Genomic DNA, 21,755 nt, shown 5'->3' with positions numbered 1-21,755 from the left:
ATACTTATAAATCTCTGCTATATTTCATGTGAGGACCAAAAGGGTCAGGTAAATAAAAAAACGGTGAAAATATTGCATAAATTTGATTCCACTCTAGATAACCAATGCCCAACCGTCCATCCCAAGATAAGCGGCTCGCAGCATTTGCCATCCCATGGCCCCACCATCAGGTCTCCTATGATCGTGTGGTAAAAACTGGTCAGAAACTTTTTAGCCAGCAATTAATCCGTGCCGAAAAAAATATTTAAAAATGCCAAAAATTGTGCCACGCGAAGCACCTTCCGTTCAAAACTTTCCCGCTTTGCTTCGCTTCCAGTTGGAAACACCTGGTTTTCTACTGCTGGACATGCAAGCTACTTCATCAATGCCACTTCTTCGATTCCATCATCTCCTTCCCGATTTCGCCTATTTAGAGTGCCCCGTCACATCGATCCCCTCTCGGACTCGCCGGAAATCTAGCTCCGGATCTAGGCGCTTGTCCAGTGAAAAAGAAACCCTCGAGCGAGCTAGAGAGAAGAGGCAATGACCGCGGCGTCGTCGAGCTCCGGTGCCGCGCGCGGGATCCGCATCCGTGACCTGGAGGAGGAGGAGAGGAAGGCGACGCTGTGGAGTTCCCTGGGCGTCGACGGGGTCGAGCGCGAGGAGGCGGCGGCGGCGGCGATGGCGCGGGCGATGGTGCGCGAGTGCGACGTGTACGTCGGGCACGGCGGCGACGCGCGGCGGATGGCGGCGTGGCTGCGCGCCGAGCTTGAGCTCCTGGGCGTGCCCTGCGTCGCGTCGGACCGGCGCCTGTGCGTGGACGCGCCGGCGCACGCGGCGGCCCGTGCCGCCATGGACGCGGCCGCGGCGGGGGTGGTGCTCGTCACGCCGGCGACGCTGGCCAACCCCTACGCCGTCGAGGAGATCCGCACCTTCCTGGCGCGCGGCGCGCTCGTGCCGGTCTTCGTCGGGGTCAGGCGGGGCGACTTCGCCACCGCCGACGACGTCGTGGGGCGGCGCGGCGACCTGTGGGAGAAATACGGGGGCCGTCTCTGGATGGCCTACGACGGCGCGGAGGAGCAGTGGAGGGAGGCCGTGGAGGGCCTCGCCCGCTCCGAGTCGGCGGTGGAGGTGCGCGTCGGCGACCTCCGTGACCGCATCCTCGACGTGCTCGAGATCGTCGGCGCGCGGCTCGGGCGGCGCGCGGTGGCCGCGGCCATCAGGGCGTGGCGCGCCGAGGCGGAGCTGGAGATCCCGTTCCCCTGGAACGCGGGCTTCGTCGGCCGGGAGAAGGAGCTCCTCGAACTGGAATCCATGCTGCGCGGCGGCGCTAGTGCTCATAACAAGGCCGCCGGGAAGAGGCCGATGTTCCTGGACGGCGCCGTCAGCGGCGAGGGCCCCTTCCTGGACGGCGTGGTCTGCATCTCCGGCACGTCCGGCGCCGGGAAGACGGAGCTGGCGCTCGAGTTCGCGCACCGGCACTCGCACGAGTACAAGAAGGTGCTCTGGGTGCACGGCGAGGCGAGGTACCTCCGCCAGAGCTACCTCAAGCTCGCCGACCACCTCGGCATCGCAGTCGGCGACAGCCTCTCGTCGTCCAAAGGCCGCTCCGCTAGACCTCTCCACGGCATCGAGGGCGACGCCATCGCCAAGATCAACAAGGAGCTCACCCGCGACATCCCGTACCTGGTCATCATCGACAACCTCGAGAGCGACAAGGACTGGTGGGACGGCCGCGCCGTCGGGGAGCTTCTGCCCCGCGGATGCCGGCGCACCCGCGTCGTCGTCACGACGCGGCTCGCGGGCGGCGTGCGTGGGGTCAGGACGCTCGCGCTGGGAGACCTCGACGACGCGAACGCCATGCGGCTGATGAAGGGCGCGCGCACCACGCTCGGCGCCGACGACACGACGATCCTTAGGGTCATCCAGGAGGCGATAGCCAGCGCGCCAGTAGGGCTCGCCCTCGTCGGCGCGATGCTCTCCGAGGTCCCCGTCGGCCCGGCCGAGCTCCGGCGGGCGATGCGCCGCGCGCCGCACCGGGCGGCGACGTGGGAGGGGGACAGGGACGGCGCCACGCTCCGCGACAACCCGGGCCTGGTGAGGCTAATGGACGCGTGCCTCGCGCTGCTGGAACGGGAGGCGGCGGGGCTCGGCACGGTGGCGCTCCGGCTGCTCGAGGCCGCCAGCTACTTCGCGCCGGCGCCGGTCGCCGCGGCGATGCTCGTGGACGCCGCCCGCGCCGCCGCGGACGTCGAGACGCCATGGGAGCGGTTCAAGCGCACGATGAAGCTATCCTGCACCTCGCCACGCACGCCATCGTTCGCCGGTGGCGCCGAGCAGGAGGCGCTGGCGACGTTGCTGCGCCTAGGGGTCGCCCGGCGGGGCACGCGTGAGGGGTGCGTCTCCGTGCACGGCGTGTTCCGCCTCTTCGGCCGCAAGGTCGGCACCGGCGGTCGCGCCGCCCGCGCCGTCGTGGACGCCGTCGCCGCCGCGCAGAACGCCCAGGACCACACTTGGGCGGCGTGCCTGTCGCTGTTCAGGTTCGAGTCCCCGGCCGCGGTCGTCGAGCTGCCGCCGCCGGAGCTCGCGCGGTTCGTCACGGTCTCCGTGCTCCCGCTCGCCGCGCGCTGCGTGGCCGGGTACTCGGCGTACGGCGCCGCGCTCGAGCTGCTCCGGGAGGCCACCGACGGCGTCCTCGAGGCCGAGGAGAGGTACATCGCCCCGTCGTCTCGCCGGAGCAACGGCAACACGTACATGGAGCTGGACCCGAAGGTGTACCGGGAGCTCGCGCGGGTGAGGGCGGAGCTCCTGGTGATGAGAGCTAGGGTGATGATGAGGGCCGGTGAGCGCGACATCGCCGAAGACCACTGCGTGTCGGCGATCAGCATCCTTGAGGTGGTCAGGGGCGACTGGCACCCGGACACGCTGGCGGTCCGAGCGTTTTTAGAGCAGGACGTGGTGGTTCAGACCACGGACGAGTCTGAACCCGCCGCGGTCTAGCCGTGCATCGAGACCCCCGGGAATTTGCAGGAATTTTGCGTGACTTTTTGCACCGAAATTCCGACCAAAATTCCTGGGGTTCACAAGAATAGTTTAGTTCTTTAGAATTTCAGCGTTTGGAATTAGGCGTGTTGTTCTTGCTAGAAGTTGGTTTGGTCTAGGTAATAATGTTGCTTTGCAGTATTCTCTTAGTGTCGATTCTGTTGAGAGAACCTTGTTTTTACCCTAGTTATTTGTATCGTCTGAATTCAGTTTAAAGTCTCCTGTGTTGTTCGATTTGGTACTCATTGAGTCAAGGAATTTTTTTTTCAAAATATCAGTCCAAATTTACGACTTTGCATGATTGCATCCACATCAATATCGATGCTCATGTTCATCTCCATCTCTAGCGATCGATGTTTCGACTAAGCTTCTTTGGGATCATGGTTCACATTGACTGTATGTACAATGATCAGTTATTCAAATGGCTTTCTTTCATCCATCAATAGTTTAAATGCACTAAATTGGGATACTGCAATCATAAAAAAAATTCAGATCAACTTCAACTACAATTAAGAGATACGAAATTTACCGAAAAAAAAGATGAAGGAATAGTGATATAAGTATCAATCACTATTCACGTAACATATAATCATTTTCATATCTTTCAGTTCCAACTATATTTGACGTCCAACATATCCATTGCATATAACTACTGATGGATGAAAGAAAGCCAGATGAACAACTAACCAATGTCCTGTCAATTTGAACCCTGAGGTCCACGAAGCTCAATGAAATATCGGTAGCTAGAGAAGAAGATGGACATAGGCAACGATGATGATGTGTATGCAATTATGAAAAATTTGTAAATTTTGACTGATTTCTTGAAAAATATTCCTGGAGTCATGAATAGCAAATCGATTAACACAAGACACTTGAGGCTGAATTCAGATGATTTTCAATAGTAAAACAAGGTTCTAACAGCAACATCAAGACCAAGAGACTGAGCGACATGACCTAGACCTACTCCTTGCAGCAGCAGCAACATGCCTAATTCTGACCCCTGAAATTGTAAAGATTTTAACTACTCTTGTTGACCCCGAGGAATTTTTGTAGGAATATTGGTGGAAAGAGTTGCACAAAAATTCTTACAAATTCCCTAGGTCTCAATACACGGCTAGATCATGATAGGTTCCAATCCGTTCATTGTCTGAACTACCACGTCCTGCTCTAAAAACGCTCGGACAGCCGGTGTCTCGGGGTGGCAGTCCCCACTGACCACCTCCAGGATGCTAAACGTTGATAGGCAGCGGTCCTCGACGATGCCGTGCTCACCGACCCTCACCACCAGCCTAGCTTGCGTCACCAGGAGCTCTGCCCTCACCCGCGTGAGCTCCTGGTACATTTTCCAAGTCCAACTCAGTACTAATGTGGCTACGTGCATGCCCTAAATCCAAACCTATGAAGTTTCATCCCTATATGCACCCTCATCGGCTCTAATAAGATGTTATTAAATTCTTTAATTCTATTTTTGTGACACCCGGCCCAATTTGGTTGGCCCAGTATGGCCCATTAGCGTAGGTGCGCATGTTTAGTACCACATTGCTAGTTTAGCAAGGGTGGAGGCAACTTATAAGTCTTCGTCAACCAGCCATAGCACCTTCGGGTTAACCCTTTTACACGAAGCGAGGACGAAAGTGTAAGCAGGGTGCTATGTGTACGTGTGCCCGCCCCTCGGAAGGGTTGGGCGGTGCGGCTTTGGAGGACGGGGTGTTACAAATGGTATCAGAGCCAACCCTCGCGGTTGCGCGTACGGGTCAGTGTGCGGGCATATGGCGCATGGCGCGTGTGAGCCTGAGATGGGACACACGGCATGGCATATTGCGCCGGCACTGGACGTATGGTCGTGCGCTTAAAGGGAACGTTCCTGGACATTTTCCCATGCGTGGGTGAGTTGGACCGACGAGGACGTCGGGTTCTTTGAGGGGGGGTGAATGTGACACCCGGCCCAATTTGGTTGATCCAGTATGGCCCATTAGCGCAGGTGCGCATGTTTAGTACCACATTGCTAGTTTAGCAAGGGTGGAGGCAACTTATAAGCCTTCGTCAACCAGCCATAGCACCTTCGGGTTAACCCTTTTACACGAAGCGAGGATGAAAGTGTAAGCAGGGTGCTATGTGTACGCGTGCCCGCCCCTCGGAAGAGTTGGGCGGTGCGGCTTTGGAGGACGGGGTGTTACAATTTTACATATAAAATCAACATAACTAATATATATTTAATAAAAATAACCTAGGTAATAATAAAAATTATTCAATTGGCTCCCTTGAAAACTTCTATCATATTAAAAAAAGTATCCAGTTGGGTCTTAATGTACATCCGGCGTGTGCAAAAGTTAAATCTAGAATCCACCGTTGGATTCCTTCTAGTTGGTCGATGACATGGAAGCGTGTGCTGCTTCAGGGGCCACGAGTGGTGGGACCATCCGACGATCCTGCTCATCTGCATGTGGTAGGACCCGCTCCAGCAGTCCAACCTTATCACCAAGCGGCCACCTCTCCTTGTTCCCCATTTCTCCTTCTCTCTCCTCTCCGGCTCGAACCTTGGTTCCCTTTCAAATAAAGCGCAGGGAACAGTGTCCCCGGGCGAGCTCCGCGCGCGATGGCATGTGGGGCTACACCTGCAGGGCGTGGGGTTTGCCCCGGTAGCCAGCATGGGGTAGCAGCGAGGCTCCACCCGCCGGGGCACGGCGGAAGGCCTCGAGGGAGCACAATGGCGGGCGCTGCGCCGAGCGCGACTTCGGGGCCCCAGTGAGGAGCAGAGGCCCAGCAAGCTCCACCGGCGTGTGTGGTGGGGAGAGCAGCAATAGGGCTCGGTGAGCTATGCCCCATCATTCTGCCCGACGATGTGGCGAGCGCCGCTAGCGAGCAGCACGAGTGAGAGGCCCGGTGAGCTACAACTGATCGGTCCCTTTTTTTTTCTTTTATTTTGGTTCAATTTTTTCCCAAACCTTTATTATTCTTTACCTTTTATTTTTAGCTTCATTCTCTATGTTTTTGTTTCTAAGATTTTTGTCTATATTTTTTTTGTGAATTTTTGGTGTATTTTTTGTCCAAAATTTTTCTAAAATTATTCTCTTCAAATTTTGTTGCAAACTTTTGTTTTCCAAAAAAATTGTATAGAAATCTTTTGTTTTCAGAAAATTTGTAGATATAAATTTTTACTCAAATTTTTATTAATAAATATTTTTGTATAATTTTATTTGTATATATTTTTTAAAATAAAAGGAAAATGGGGATCGGCGCAGACGTGGGAGCTGTTCCGACATGCGGTCGGAAATCGACCACACAGAATGCTTCCATCAGGCAACCGTAAATTTGAATTGCCCCATGATGCGTAGAATCTCAAAATCATTGATCTCGTTGAATACAACACTTTTTTTCTTTGATTTTTGCCGAGTCATCAGAACCTCCTCACCGTAGTGTCGGAGTAATCAGACTTTTGCGCCACGGCTACCATTTCTTGTGCTAGCTTCGGGGCATGTATTGTCTTCAGTTTCTCTCTCCATTGACTACCCCTTGGCTGCCACCTATATGTGTGTGTGCTCACATGCTAGTCAAAATGGTGATCCGGCACTCAGCACGGTTAAACGCCATGGCCATGACGGCCGAAGCCAATGCCATAGCACACAAATCTGGCATAGAGCACTCATCCTGTGAAACAATTACTCACAACCTCATAGCACAATTCCTCCTAGGCTGCCAGCAAGGGTGATGGTGAGGGGTAGGGAGAGCGGCATCACAAAGGATCGCTGCTCGTCGGCGATCGGCATCCTGGAGGCGGTCTGCTGGGGGACTGGCACCCTGATACGCTGACGGCTAGAGTTTTTTGGGACAGGACATGGTAGTTCGGATCATGAACTGACGGCTAGAGCTTTTTTTGGAACAGGGCATGGTAGTTCAGATCATGAACTGATTAATGTTTAGCTATGCATTAAGACTCTGGGAAATTGCAAGAATCTTGCATGACTCTTCACTGAAAGTCCTACAAAAATTCCTGGTATCAACAAGAGTAGTTTAATTCTTTAGAATTTTAGCGTTTGGAATGTGATGTGATGTTATTGTTGTTGCAAGAAGTAGGTCTAAGTCACGTTCGTTTGCAATAATCTCTTGATCTTGATTTAATTGTTAGAATCTTGTTTTACTGTTGTATTGTCTGAACTCAGTTTGCAGTCTTGATCCTGTCTAGCAGGTAATATTTTTCAAACAAATCAGTCCTAATTTACAGGTTTGCATATAATTGCATCCACACCACCGTCATTGTTCTTGCATATCTCCACAGCTGCTCCTCCAACTCCCGCACGAGCCCTGCAGCGATGCGCAGAGGCAGCACCGCGGTGAGTAGAACTCGAGCACTGTTGCGGGCCTCCCGCTGGCCAGCGCCACCGCCAGCACCCGCTGCTCCGTGTCCCCGCGGACCGCGGTCTGCCTCCACCTGCGCGGCCCCGGGCTCCCCCACCATCTCCTCCTCCTTGTTCCGCCTCCCCCGGCGGCGGCAGAGGCAGAGGGCGAAGGGAGGTTGCCGGCGACGATGAGGCCCTGCGCGAGGGTGCGGATGGATTTGAAGAGCCATGGAGCTCAAGGTCTCCGCAGGGGCTCGCCAGCTCGGGCCGGGGTCCAGCGACAGGGTGGGGTTAGACCCCCATGGCCACTTGAAGCAGACAAGCGGGGGCGGCTTCGCGGCACCGCCCATCGCCGGCCGCCAGCAAGAGGTGGTGCAGCGTGACGAGTGCGGACGGGAGGCGCGCGGCCTGCCGGCCAGGGCTAGGTTCCAGCCTGCTGGGCTCACTTTGCGTCGGGGTGGGCTAATGAGCTGCCTGATCTTTTTATACCATTTTTATAAAACTTATTCCCAGTCTTCTTGGGGTTCGCCCCGGGCTGCAGCCCGGGCCCAAATCCACTCCTGGCAAACGAGCACGGCGGCCATCGGCAGCCAGAACAGCTGCTCGCAGCCGTCGATCGCGGGGGTCCCCGCCAGTGCGGGGTCGTAAGGGGATGGCCCTACCTGGTGGAGCCTCAGCCGCCGGATGAGCGCGCCCATTTCCGCGCCGGTGCCAAAGCCTTCCTCCGCCATGGCCGAGATCAAGGGGAGTTGGTGGGAGTGGCGGAGGGGGAGTTGGTGGGAGCGGCTGTGGGCGGGTGGGTGCCGGCCACTGCCGGCAAATGTGGAGGGATTAGGGTTAGGAGTTTGGGGTTGTTGGGTTGGGGGATTCCAGTCCCTGATAGCCTTAGAGGATGGTCGGGGCGGCAGCGACCCAGCACTGGTTGTAGGTTGCGGGCGGCAATGGCGCCGCCGGCCGTGTGGTGGAGGATCCTCGGTGGGCGGTGCCAGCGGTGGGGGCGAATCACGGCAGCGGTTAGGAAGGGTGGGGTGGTGCGGCGGGGGTGGGAGGCGGGCGCTGGCGCCGTTGGCCGCGGACGGTGTCAAAGAAGAAGAAAGAACAGAAACTACGGCGCGCGCTACAATTTGCCCAAAGTTTCATGAATGAATGAAACATGGTCTTCTGCCTAGGCAGAGACCTTATGCTCACTCAAGTTGGAATTGAATTAACAAAGAACAATAGATATCCTCCAAGTACTTCTCTTTGATTCACAGAAACAAACTTACAAGTGCGTCAATTTTTTCTTATTTATTTTCTTGTTCTCTAAACTCTTACCTGAAAAATGCCAATCTAGGTTGCGATTCTTTTTCATGCAATAGATTTCCATCAACTTTAGGTGCCGCAGCTGAGTTGTTGGCCACCAAGATTGAGATACAATCAACAAAAATCGCATGAACTCCGTAACACTAAAACTGCTTGTAACTTGTAAGCCACAAAACTAGTATGCCCGATATCAGTCTCTAGCAGTGTTCTTTTTTTTTCTTTTGAAAAAAAAGTAAAGGTGGCTCACAGGTACACTGAACTAGCTAATAATGGCCAAAGACAAAGCTTAACTGCAACTACGAGACCAAGCGGCTTTAGAATAGCCAACGTCTTCCGACGAACAGCATGATTTGCATCTGGCTCGATCATCTGTCCTACATCTTCCTAAATTGGTCAATCCCTGCCACCGAAGATGCATTTGGTTGATATGCCCTGAACAGAACATAAGAAGGCACGCACAATTTGTTCATGAAACAAACTCTCCTACAGTCCAGGCATATAGGAGAGGTCAACACAGTTTAAGGGATCATTATATTCTGAAGTGTGAGTACCAAGTCGTTGCCTATGTGCAATTCTGTATTCATTATTTCCCTTAGCTTAAGATCATCACATTTCCTTCATGTCAATGGTGACGAGGACATCAACACCAACGATACATCCACTCCGATACGAGTACCAGTTTCTACGCTGACACGAGTACCAGTTTCTACCCTGATACAAGTACCGGTTTCTGGTCCTATTACTCGCGCCCGTGCTTGTCAACTTAATCATCAAGTAAGTTCACTCTAAGTTCCTGTCCATCATATTTAGACCATGGAAACGCGTGCACTCTTGTTTTGGTTAGGAACCAGGGAGAGGACCGAAAGGGAAAAGGAGTCGCGCCGGCTAGATTCAGACTCTAGAACAGTACCAACTTGTGATGGTCACCACGATCGCATACGGACTTGGATTGGGGCGTTCAAGTACTCCATGGAATTTTTATAAAACCTATTTTCATATGGATCTAGAATCAAGTCCATATCTATTTTTAGGTGGCCGCAATGACCGAATTACTATCGAGAGGTTTTCTGTCCAAAGGTGCTGCATCTCCTTATTTTGGCCCAATGAGCCGTGTATCAAGTCGGATCCATTAGGGACGCATCCTAGGGTTGGAGCACGACCCCAACACCCTGATGGTTGTCCTCCCACCTTCATATACCCCTTAGCCGCCATCAAGAATAATTGGATTTTGTTTAGATCAAGTTTAGCTCTCGCTACTTGCTTGTAAGCGCGCGTGTTGGATCAGCCGCTCGTCTTCTTGCCTTCGGAACCCCACCTTATTAAGATTAAGTTTGAAACCTTCATCTTCATCTAGTAAATTCAGTACTTATTATACGTGTTCTTGCTAGTTCATCGATTGCTTGCAGGATGAGTGCCCTAATGGCCGAGTGACGCGCTCCACAAGATCGCGGCAGCCATTGGAGGTGGTGTATCAGTTGCTAAGGCGCAGCTTGGAAGGCTGTAGTCGGACCGTGAACGTCGTCTCCATCCACTAATCGAGTTATCCCATACCTCTCATCGAAAGATCGGAATCAATCCTAGCGGGTTCCTATCAAATGGTGTGCTTAGAGTTTGCCAAATGGATGTCCGTAACTAGGTAGCTACTGCAGCACATACTTTGTCACAACAAAGTCAAACAGAAAGCAGATGTTGTTTTAGAGAGCATTGATCTAGGCACTTCCAATTATAAGTCAAACAGAAAGCAGACTTCTTATAGAGAATCCACGCACTTCTGATCTTGTCCAAAGTTTCACTCACCATCAGATTCATGTATTGGCCTGCGACCATTTTGGTATTGGCCTCACAATGGAAATGAGTACATAGATTTTCCTGCCCTCACTGTGCCATATACATACATGGCCATATCATTATCAGGCATGTTTTCAGAATCCCCATGTTTGCACCAGAGTTACAGTTTCAATGCAGAGGCACAGCAAGGCAGACCATCCCCCATTTGTAACTAACACTGATTGAATAACAGAACTGGACAGTAACACTTGTGAACGCACTCCTTTCTCACCAAGTGCATATGTGTATCACTCGGTACTGAGATCAACCTTCAACTAAATTAGTCTCCATCATTGCGCCAGAAAGTGCAATGATGCACGTCAATGACAGGTGACCATGTATGAAGACCATTCCTGTTGCCAAGGGATTTCAGTGCTCAATCTTTGGTGTGTTCTTGTTCTGTGCTATCTGTTCTTGCGCAGGAGCGTCGAGTGCAGTCGAGCGCTGCTCACGGGCGCAGGGCAGGCAGGAGCGCACGTGCGCAGCGCGTGCTTGCGCATCGGGCCAGGCCAGCGACGCATGCGAGGCGCGTGCGGCGCGCGGGGCAGTCCGTGTGCGAGGCGCGTGCAGCGCGCGAGGGAGTTCGCGTGCGAGCAGCGTGTGCCAGCAGGCCGAGCGGGCCGCGTGCGTGCAACAGGCCAAGTGCTAGCGTGTGGGCCGCCTGCAAATCATACTTAGCTCTGTTAATATATTAAATGCATAATACCAATCCCTTTGAAGGTGCAGTGTAGTAGTATGGCGCAGTTTGGTCCCAAAGACCTAGGTTCAAATGCATAATACCAATCCCTCTGACACTCTCTTTTTCTTCCATCTTTTTGTTAAGCGCCTCTTTTTTGTATCGTCAATTTTTTCCCCAGTCGCAAGCATACTATGAGAGGCTGCGGAGGATTTTTTCTTCCATCACACACGTACAAAACAAAGGCGTCATACTTTTTTTCTTTTTCCCTCCCTAGCACAATAACCACGTTTTTAAGAAAAAAAGTAACCCATTTTATTTTCTTTAAAGTAAGCGACATATTTATTTTGTCAAAATTGAGGTTGAGGAAGCACAGTGTAACACCCAAATTTTTAAAGAATTTAAATTTACTAAAATTTGCTCAATTAGGACGTCCTTTAAATTTCTAGGCATTTAATTTCATTTTCTCAACTTAAATTTCATCATAGGAGTTATTTGTGCATTGCATGCTGGTGCATTTATTTTGCTTGCTTGTGTTTGAATCAAATTCAAATTTCAAATTCAATTTCAATTTTCAAAACCTTTCCTTTCTCCTTTTCTTTTTCCTTCTCTTGGGCTGCATCCTTCTCCTTCTTTTCTTCCGGCCCAAACGCCACCTTCCCTCGCGGCCCAACATCATCAGCACCACCGGCCGCTCCATTTCTTTTTCCGCCAGCCCAGCTTCCCTCCCCGCTTGGCCCACCTCTCCTTTCCTCTGCGGCCCGCGATGCAGCGCCGGCCTGCTCCCTTCCGCTGGTCTGACGGGTGGGACCCACCCGTCATCCCCGTCCTCCGGCCGTATCCGGCCGGGACTTCCTCTCCCGACTGCGCCGGACTCCGCCCGCCTCCCGCAACCGCCGCGCGAGTTCGGGCGGCACCTCGCCCACCTTGCTGTGTGCTACTATTTGCACACAGGCTCAACTCCGGAAAATCAACAAAAGCACGGTGGACTTCAATGTGAAATTGTGAGCTATCAAAGAAATCGACATGCCATGTGCCATGCATCAGTGGAGCTAAATTATACAAAGTAGTGGGGCAGTTGGAAAGTGGTGACAACTTGCTGCTAAAAGCAGTCTAGGAAATGTAAACTAAGACGTCAGCCCAGCTTTTGCCTGCTTATTGGCATCGACTTTAGTTAATAACTTATTACTAGGTGCAATAAACAATAGAATGATTTAGTACTCCTATGGTTATGGGAGCCATGTGATTTCGCATCTCAAAGGCATCGTTTATCCTCCCTCTCCCTGCTGCTGCTTATCCTCCCTTCACCTAACTACTTGTTGCAATCAGAAGAAAGATCAATCGAGTTGAAGAGACGGATCGGAAGCTAGTCAACGTTGATGGGTTCGTGAGTGATGTTATGATCCGTCCCTCCCTCATAACCGTTGGATCCGAGCTGGTGCAGAAGCTAATTACCTGAAGCAATTTGTAGAAACGAATAGTACTGGTTCGTTCACTTATTTCTTTGCTCAAACTTCATTTCTGCTTAGAGTTTGTGCCTTGTGGTGTGACTAAATTAGCTGCTTATTCTGCTGGTTGCATGCAGGAGATCGAGCTGCGGGCGTACGGCAGGACCGGAGGAGGACATATCAGCCGGGTTCCTGTTGGTTGTGTACTTGTGTTCCTGCCGACGGAGAAGCAACTAACCATGGCCGAGTTAGTAATCGGGCCACTGATCTCCATGGTGAAGGAGAAGGCATCCAGCTACCTGCTGGACCAATACAAGGTGATGGAAGGCATGGAGGAGCATCGCAAGATCCTGGAGCGCAAGCTGCCAGCAATCCTGCACATCATCCAGGATGCGGAGGAGAAAGGAGCCTCCCGACCTGAAGTAGCAGCTTGGCTCAAAGACCTCAAGACAGTGGCCTACGAGGCGAATGACATCTTTGATGAATTCAAGTACGAGGCGCTTCGGCGAGAAGCCAAGAAGAAGGGCCACCACAGCAAGCTTGGAAATGAGGTAGTGAGACTCCTAGTCCCCGCTCGTAATCCCATTGTATTCCGTTACAGGATGGGCAAGAGGCTACGCAGCATTGTGGAGACCATCGAGGCCCTGGTCACCGAGATGAATACATTTGGTTTCAGCCACTTGCAGCAAGCACAGCCATCAAGGCAGTGGCGACAGACAGATTCCATAATCATTGACTCCGACAGAGATATTGTTAGCAGATCTAGAGATCGGGAGAAGAAGAAAATCGTGGGGATGCTCCTTGATCAAGCTAGCAACATGGATCTCATGGTTCTTCCAATTGTTGGGATGGGTGGGATGGGCAAGACCACCTTTGTGCAACTCATTTACAATGACCCTGCAATCGAGAAGCACTTTGAGCTTCGTAGGTGGTGCTGCGTGTCAGATGATTTCGATGTCAGTATCATTGCAAGCAACATTTGCCAGACTAATGAGAAAGGTGAAAAATCATTCCAAGAGCTCCACAGTATAATAAGTGGAAAAAGATACCTCATTGTGTTAGATGATGTATGGAATCGGGATGTTGATAAGTGGGGAAAACTAAAGACCTGCCTTAAGCAGGGTGGCAAGGGCAGTGCAGTACTAACAACAACTCGTGATGCAGAAGTGGCTCACATTATGATCATGTGTGTAGCTGAAGCACATAATATCGAGAATCTGAGTGATGAGCATTTAAAGGAAATTGTCCAGAGCAGAGCATTCAGCTTGCAAAATCCAAATATTGAAGAGCAAGATGGCATTCTCAATGGATTTGTTCGTCGATGCGTTGGATCTCCCTTGGCTGCCAAAGCCTTTGGCTCTATGTTGAGTAACAAGACTAGTATAAATGAATGGAAGGATCTATTAGCTAAAAGTAATATTTGTAGTGAGAAAACCGGAATTTTACCGATCCTCAAGCTCAGTTTTGATGACCTATCCTCAGATATGAAGCAGTGTTTTGCATTCTGTGCTTTATTTCCTAAAGATTATGAGATCGATGTGGACCTCTTGATTCGACTGTGGATGGCACATGACTTCATACCTGTGCAGGAGGATGACAATCCAGAAACCGTAGGAAAATATATTTTCGAGGAGCTAACTCGGAGGTCATTCTTTCAAGATGTCAGGCAAACACTTCCAATTAACGCCTTTGGAAGGTTGTCGCTTCGTAAGTCAACCATATGCAAGATACATGATCTCATGCATGACATTGCTCTATCTGTTCTGGGGAAAGAATGTGTCACTATAGTTGGTAAGCCAAGTGTCAACAAGTTGTTGCTAAATCCGACCCGCCACCTCTTCTTATCAATACATAGGGCTGTTTTCTGGAAAGAACAGCTTACAAGTCTATTGAAGAAACAAACTGCAATGCTCCATACGTTGTTTTTTACAGGTTATTATCGTGACCCCCTTGATATATCAAAGTACACTTCACTGCGAGCATTACACCTTCCAGCAGATAGGTTCTTACGTGTAGGACAGGAACAGCTTACAAGACACATACAACACCTAAGGTATCTTAATCTGTCGTCACATGGGTTCAAGAAACTTCCTGAAGGTATAAGCACTATGTATAATCTACAAACGTTGGACCTCTCTCATTGCACAAACCTTCTTCAACTTCCAAAGGATACGAAGTATTTGGCAAACCTCCGACACCTCTATACCCATGGATGCAATTCATTGACGTGCATGCCTCCAGGACTTGGACAGATCACTTCTCTGCAGACTCTAACATATTTTGCTATTGGTGATGGCTTGGGATGTAGTACTATCGGAGAACTTCGAAACTTAAACCTTGGTGGAGAGTTAGAGTTAAGTGGTCTGCAAAATGTAACAGAAGTGCTTGCAAAAGCGGCCAGCCTTGAAAATAAAGAGAAACTCACACACTTATCTCTCAAGTGGAATGATCATGCTCGTGCGAAACCAGATTCTCATAATGAGGTGTTAGGTTCCCTTAAACCTCATCATCAGCTGGAGATGCTAAGCATAATTTTCTACAAAGGCACCAATTTACCGTCATGGGTAACAGATCTTAGTCTGCTGCAGCACTTGACCGAGCTCCAACTGGTTGGTTGTACGCTGTGTGAGGAATTTCCTCAATTCTGCCATTTCAAAGCCCTTGAAGTTTTGTATTTGGCAAACTTGGACAAATTGCGAAGCCTATGCAGCCATATGGTGTCTACGCCATTTCCAGCACTGAAGCAACTCCGGTTACATTATTTGAAGAGCTTGGAGAGATGGGTCGCAACAGAAGGAAAAGAAGATGAATTAACCTTTCCTGTACTTGAGGAGATTGATATAAAAAACTGTCCAAAGTTGACTAGCCTACCTGAAACACCAAAGCTCAAGGTTGTAAGGCTGGATGAAGGCAAGCCGCTGCTCTCCTTAGGAATAGTTAAATCAAGGCACATGTCTTCAATTTCTGAGCTACAGCTGTATGTCCATGACACAGAAGCACTGCCTCAGATAGATTATAATTGGGATTCATCACAGAAACTGGAACTATCTTTGGGTGACACAGAAGCCGCACCTCTGTCGCGACTGAGCATATCTGGCTGCAACTTTTTCTTTGTATCAAGCCAGTCACAGCTAACACCTGGGGTCTGGAAATGGTTTGAACATCTTGTATATTTGACAATTCAACACTGTAATGTGCTCATCTACTGGCCAGAAGAAGTGTTCCAAAGCTTGGTATCTTTGAAGGAGTTGTGGATTCAGTCCTGCAACAAGCTAATAGGGCCCACACAAGCGAAAGGTGGCAAACCTACACAAACAACAGATCAAGTCCTGCCACATCTAAACGCGATAACTATACGCAATTGTCGAAGCATGGTACAGCTCTTCATTCTTCCCCCATCTATCAGATTTCTTTATATTGAGTTCTGCCCTAAGCTTGAGTTCATATGGGGAAAGGAGGAGCATCTTGACACATATACATCGCTGGAACATTGCCGCGACCCTGCATCCACCACTGGTACCCTAGAGCAATGGATGTCTCCAATTATTCGTCGTCCATGCCTCGTCAATCTAATAATAAGAGGCTGTGATAGCCTGGTAACACTTCCAAATCTACCACCGTCCCTCAAATGTTTATGCATCTTCAGCTGTGAGAAACTCTGCTCTGTGTCAGGAGACCTGTGTGCACTCGAGGAACTAAATATTTTTTACTGCGATAAGTTACAGTCAGTCAATTCCTTGGGAGACCACCCATCATTAGAAATACTGCATCTTCATGACTGCCGATGCCTTGAATCTTTAGGATGTGATGGTGGTCGTGGGAGTTACTCTGCTCTTCGGAGCCGGAAGATCGAACACTGCCCAGCCATAGACATGAAGCAGTTTTACTAACGCCATCAAACAGCTGCTTGACAGCTTTGAATATTCAATTCAAGCAGCTCTGATGAAGGTACGACCTTTCACTTTTCTCTTATTCAATTTGTTTCCTTCGAATTTCCCTGCTTTGCATGCCCTCCTCCTATTTTGTTGACGAACTGGCCGGTTGATAGATGGGTCTGAGGATGGCTGGTTCTGTCAATGTTTCTCTGTCCAGGATTGCAGTAGACCCTGTGCGCATGTTTGGATTCATCCTTTCTCCTGATGATGATACGACTCAGTGTCTTCGTGGACACTATGTGACAGTTGGTCAGGAGAAGATCTTCTTTGATCTTGTCAGCAGTGTTAAGGTAATGCCTTTTGCTGTTGGTATCTGTCAGCACCCAAGAGTTTCAAAATGGTTCTGATCTCTGTTGTTTCAAGGCAAACAGCTCTTCAGAGCCGTAAGATCGAATGCTGCCCAGCCATAGACACGAAGCAGTTTTACTAACGCCATCAAACAGCTGCTTGACAGCTTTGAATATGAAGACGTATCACACGTTCATTCAAGCAGCTCTGATGAAGGTATACGACCTTTCACTTTCCTCTTATTCAATTTGTTTCCTTCAAATTTCCCTGCTTTGCATGCCCTCCTATTTTGGTGACGAACTGGTTGATAGATGGGTTTGCGGGGTGGGATTTTGGGGTGTCATTTTCATTCCGGCTTTTAGACGGTCCTTTCTCACTGATGTAACCCCACATATTGTTGGTTTATACGGCTATTGGTTTTCAGTCTTGGATGCAGTTGACGTGCATAGAGAAATTCTGGAAATATGTGCTATCCCTTGGTGTTGAGATCAGCCGATGCGGAATCACTGAAACGAGAACTCATGGAGTCGTGCTTCTCAGTTTTGGAGAGCAATTTGTGGTGAATGGAAGCAGTCCCAAGGCTTCAAGAACTCATGGAGTCGTGCTTCTCCACTGCCAGGGCCTAAACTAGGTACGTGGAAGGCGCACTGTGTTTTGTCAACAACACAATTCCTTTATATAAGTTGGGATAGTAAAAAACCATACCTTCGTCTGTGTTAATCAAATCTCATTTAGCACATATATGGTGGACGTGTTGTTAACTTGTTATGCTTTTCATTTTTTTCCGTGCAGACATGACCCATTTTTTTGTCCTTAAAAAGCATAAAGGAGGGCACTCACATGTACGCACGACTGCCATCTGGAAGCTTCATTGCAAGCCTCTGCTAACGATGACAGGCCTGCAGTGGATGACAAAAACGACAAAGTTTTTTTCACGGCACTACCGGCTGCTGGTAATGCTCTTGTCACTAATGTACAGTACTCCATCCTGTTATCCGTGAAAGCCGTGGAGAATATGATGTCACTCTGAGTCCTTCAGTTTGCCGCTGTGTAGGGACAATATGACCTATCTGGTGGTATCAAGAAGGTGTTCACGACTATCTGGTTCTAGCTTGGTCTGCTACAGACGAAAATAAGAACCTGTTCATGATCACGGTTCCTGCTTTGGAGAGGATGGCTGGTTCTGTCAATGTTTCTCTTTTCAGGATTGCAGTAGAAAGTTTGGATTCATCCTTTCTCCTGATGATGATACGGCTCAGTGTCTTCGTGGACACTACGTGACAGTTGGTCAGGAGAAGATCTTCTTTGATCTTGTCAGCAGTGTTAAGGTAATGCCTTTTGCTGTTGATATCTGTCAGCCCCCAAGGGTTTCGAAATGGTTCTAATCTCTGTTGTTTCAAGGCAAATGAAGAAACATTTAGATGTCTTTTGCCAATGAAATGTCTAACTATATAGCTGCAGCAGTCAGATCTATTTTTGTTTGTGTAATATGCAAGTCTGAAGCTCCAGCAGTCAGATCCTATGAAGCAATGCAGCATCAACATATCAGCATCAGATGTTCTTTGTTTATGAACTATTGTAAATATGGATGGCTTTAATTATCTATGAACAACTACATAAATTGAAATATTATTGTTGGAACTAACCTTTGCTTTTGATTGTGTGATATATAAAGTCCTAATAGCATGTTTTATAATTACCATTCAGGTCTTCAAATATGTCATTTTGTGCTATTGATATTCTGGACCGTTTGGTTAAATTCGGATGGATTACAAAACCATGTGATCCATCAACTTCTACCATTCGATTTTGTATATCCTCCTATCCGAGCGTTTCAGCCAACAAAAACACTCGAGTGTGGATGTTCCCCAAAACACTCAAGCGCCAGGTAGACAGTTTACCATCAGTATTAACTTGACGGTGTCTCTGGTCAGGCCGTACTCTTGTTGAACGGAGAGCATCACATCGATGAAGTCCTCCTCGTCAAAGGTCATCCCATATCTTCATGCTTGTCACACCCGGTGTTAAAGGCAAAACCATATGAATGAATTACATGTGCACCAGAATCAAATTTCACACATGCAACGACTTCAGTAAATACCATAGATAGTGCCATAACGTAAAGAGAGTATTAAATTTATTACATGACCGAAAGTCTTTAATACGAATAGCAAAACAAGTCTTTATTCTAGCAGCGGAACTCCAATGATGATGACAACTCCACGGACAGTTGACTAGTAGCACACGTACGCCTGGAACTCCTCGAAGTCTTGAAGGTCCTCCTCAATGTTGACTTGGTCTGAGTAGCGGTTTTATCAAGAGTGAGTACACTTATGGTTGGTACTCAGCAAGCGTGAGGAATGTGTAATGTAAGGCTATTCAACGATGGGTTATGGTTTAATAGTATTTCAGCATTTTAATTGGTTGGTCAAGTTTTATTAGCAACAACTAAGTATAAGTTTATACCAGCATGAACATAAATGAAGATAACAACAATAAATAACATCAATTTAATTCAAAGTCTGGGAATGCTCTATCAATTAATCTCCACTGGGCTCCATCCGTGGAGTGTCTTAGCATCTCATCTTACTTACGTTCTTCTTTATGCCATCGCATCAACTTAGCATTCACCTTATTTCTGAACAAATACTTCAAATGTGGTATTACATGGTGTTGGCGCTAAAAATTGGCCGATTATCTTCAGCGTCGGACGCACGACCCGGGAGAATCTGCTTAACTCCTATTCGGGTTATCGCCCTGGTGCAGCTCACGCGGCGTGCCAGTCAATCTGACCTGTTGATTGACAAGGAAAGAAACGTATTAAATTCCAGGGGTTTCGATCGGCTAAAGTTCCGATCTGTCTCGAAAAGCGTATCAGTGAATCGGCCGATTTACTGTGGAGATGGCCGGCTATAGAGCAGCCGATAATCACGTAGCGATTGTAAAGAAACTACTAGAGTAGGCTAAACAACGCTACAAATGCGACACTTGAAATAGATCTAATCGGCTATACGGCGGTAAATAAGAATAACAATAATGAAGCCGATAGTTCGAATCTGAAGCTGGATAACTGATGATAAAACTAAAACAATAGATAAAACCTATAATTCTAGTTAATATCAATAACTGGTGAATAAATCTAAACGAAACAACAACGATGCATCCGAAGTTAAAGCTTAGATATTACTCGATAAACGGAACTTACAGAATTGGCCGGAGATCGTGTCGATGCAGCCCTGCCAACCCGTACGAACTCGTGAAAGAAAAAGATGGATCGGCGAAGTTGCCAACTTGAAAGTAAAGTACGATGAAAAAGTAGATTGTTTGTATTGATTGATGTGTTCTTTACAAATCTCTAGAGATGGCTATTTATAGCCTGTCACAACTAATTTCCTAACCGACTAGGATCTATCTCTAATTTTAAACGATAACAAATATTTACAAACACAACTCGTATTGGAGTTAGTTATCATACTCCCATGGGCCAATCTCTTTCTTCAACTATCTTCTTCTCTTGCCCATCTTAAGCCCATATTGGCCAAGCTGCCCCAGCCTTCCAATCAGCCGACCTTCATCAACTCCGTTCGCCAATCGGCCGAAACACTATAGCGCCAATCGGCCGATTCCCAACTGTAGCTTCTAGCCTGCCACATCGGCCAATCTTTTCCTTCTTTAACGCCAATTCAAAACATGTGTCAAATCTAGCGTCAACACATGCCCCCTAGTTTCGGAGTAAAACATAACTTTTTACTTCGAAATTCTTTTTTTAACTTTCTCTCCGAAACAAGCGCAGCAAAAACTCCTTTCTGTTTTGCGGTCTTCTACCTGATGATTGCAATCTTTTCGAACCGGGCGCCTGAAGCAACCGTTCCTCCGAAATTTGTGTGGACGGCGCGATAAAAATCCCGCCTTTACCCTTTCTCTTGAACCGTCCTTAAATACCAGCACTCTCCGCCGCTTCTTCTCCACGAGCTCAGAAATTTCTCTTCCCCCGACGAATCATCTTCGATCACTTCTCTGGTGCCCTTTCAACTCCCGGTCGCATTTTTTCGGCAATCTTTCTCCCATCTTCATCTCGCTTCACCTTCTCCAATGGCGGCTCCATCAGCAACCTTGAGCTTCATCCCAGAGGTAAACATCATGAAACTTTACTTTTTTCCGCTCATGCGCCTTTTAGATCCATTCTTAGTTTTCTCCGTTTTTATTTTCTTTAGGCGATTAGGTAGCAAATCACCATCCCTTTCTTAGACGCTCCTGGTCTCATCAGCCTTGGCCCTATGGGAAACCTAGATCCAACCGACCTCATCAATTTGGAAACCCACAGAATTCCTTTCAAGCAATCAACCATGGATCTGGACCAGTGGGTGGGTGCATTTAGATCTTGGCCGAACGAGACCTCTGGTTGGAAGGAATGGTATCAAAGGATGACCAATTCGAAGAGGGTCTTGTGGGATGAACAGAAAATCGGCCATTGCATAAACTTGTCCTTATCTCAGATGGAGAAGAATGAGCCCTTGGTCATGGCAGCGTCTTATTTCTGGTCTGATACCCTTAACGCATTCCTCTTTGGTCACAGGCCCATGACTCCAACTCTGGCCGACGTCGTGATGCTGACCGGCCTTGACATTTCTTCGCCCGATAGACCCTTTGACTTCCAGATCAAGCCCACCCATTGCCTGGAAACGAAAGGAATCGGCGGATGGAAAGGTTATATCGAGAGGAACATGAAGACCGGAACCATCGGCGACAGAGAGCACACAACCTTCCTGATGATGTGGCCAGAAAAACACTTCTTCTATGGCCTAGCAGTCGGCCCATCATCAAACACGCAAACCTTGGCCGAAGCCTTAGCGAGGGGCTCCAATGTTCCTCTGGGAAAGCGTTTGTTGGGATCGGTCTATCATATGCTGCATCAGATTGC

General features: G+C 49.0%; 3 protein-coding genes across 8 annotated transcripts; 2 read left to right on the top strand and 1 right to left on the bottom strand.

Annotated features, from left to right (window-relative positions):
• The first annotated feature begins 522 nt into the window (after window positions 1-522).
• On the top strand, window positions 523-2,979 carry LOC101769715. Its single transcript, XM_004980582.1, has one exon. The coding sequence runs from the start codon at window positions 523-525 to the stop codon at window positions 2,977-2,979; it is 2,457 nt and encodes an 818-aa protein (XP_004980639.1).
• Window positions 2,980-7,272: 4,293 nt separating this feature from the next.
• On the bottom strand, window positions 7,273-7,708 carry LOC101769311. Its single transcript, XM_012848224.1, is given in 3 exon segments — window positions 7,273-7,592; window positions 7,595-7,616; window positions 7,619-7,708. Coding segments are annotated over 3 exon segments (432 nt in total).
• Window positions 7,709-12,360: 4,652 nt separating this feature from the next.
• On the top strand, window positions 12,361-18,479 carry LOC101768900 (putative disease resistance protein RGA4). 6 transcript variants are annotated; one of them, XM_022829394.1, is made up of 7 exons: window positions 12,361-12,649; window positions 12,749-16,559; window positions 16,712-16,836; window positions 16,910-17,050; window positions 17,259-17,465; window positions 17,627-17,787; window positions 17,874-18,479. In XM_022829394.1, the coding sequence occupies exon 2, from the start codon at window positions 12,851-12,853 to the stop codon at window positions 16,499-16,501; it is 3,651 nt and encodes a 1,216-aa protein (XP_022685129.1). In that variant the 5' UTR covers window positions 12,361-12,649; window positions 12,749-12,850; the 3' UTR covers window positions 16,502-16,559; window positions 16,712-16,836; window positions 16,910-17,050; window positions 17,259-17,465; window positions 17,627-17,787; window positions 17,874-18,479. The 6 variants fall into 6 exon arrangements, with proteins under 6 accessions (XP_022685129.1, XP_012703438.1, XP_022685130.1 ...); XM_012847984.2 differs by having other exon boundaries at window positions 12,362-12,649; window positions 16,704-16,836; window positions 16,918-17,050; XM_022829395.1 differs by having other exon boundaries at window positions 12,362-12,649; window positions 16,704-16,836; window positions 17,271-17,465.
• Window positions 18,480-21,755: the final 3,276 nt, after the last annotated feature.

This window comes from Setaria italica, chromosome VIII (assembly GCF_000263155.2).
Source record: "Setaria italica strain Yugu1 chromosome VIII, Setaria_italica_v2.0, whole genome shotgun sequence".
Taxonomy (NCBI): Eukaryota; Viridiplantae; Streptophyta; class Magnoliopsida; order Poales; family Poaceae; genus Setaria; species Setaria italica.
This window is presented reverse-complemented; position numbering and strand designations above follow the sequence as displayed.

Coding starts and splice junctions, on each gene's coding strand:
- LOC101769715 (XM_004980582.1), top strand. CDS start 523: ATGACCGCGGCGTCGTCGAGCTCCGGTGCCGCGCGCGGGATCCGCATC.
- LOC101768900 (XM_022829394.1), top strand. CDS start 12,851: ATGGCCGAGTTAGTAATCGGGCCACTGATCTCCATGGTGAAGGAGAAG.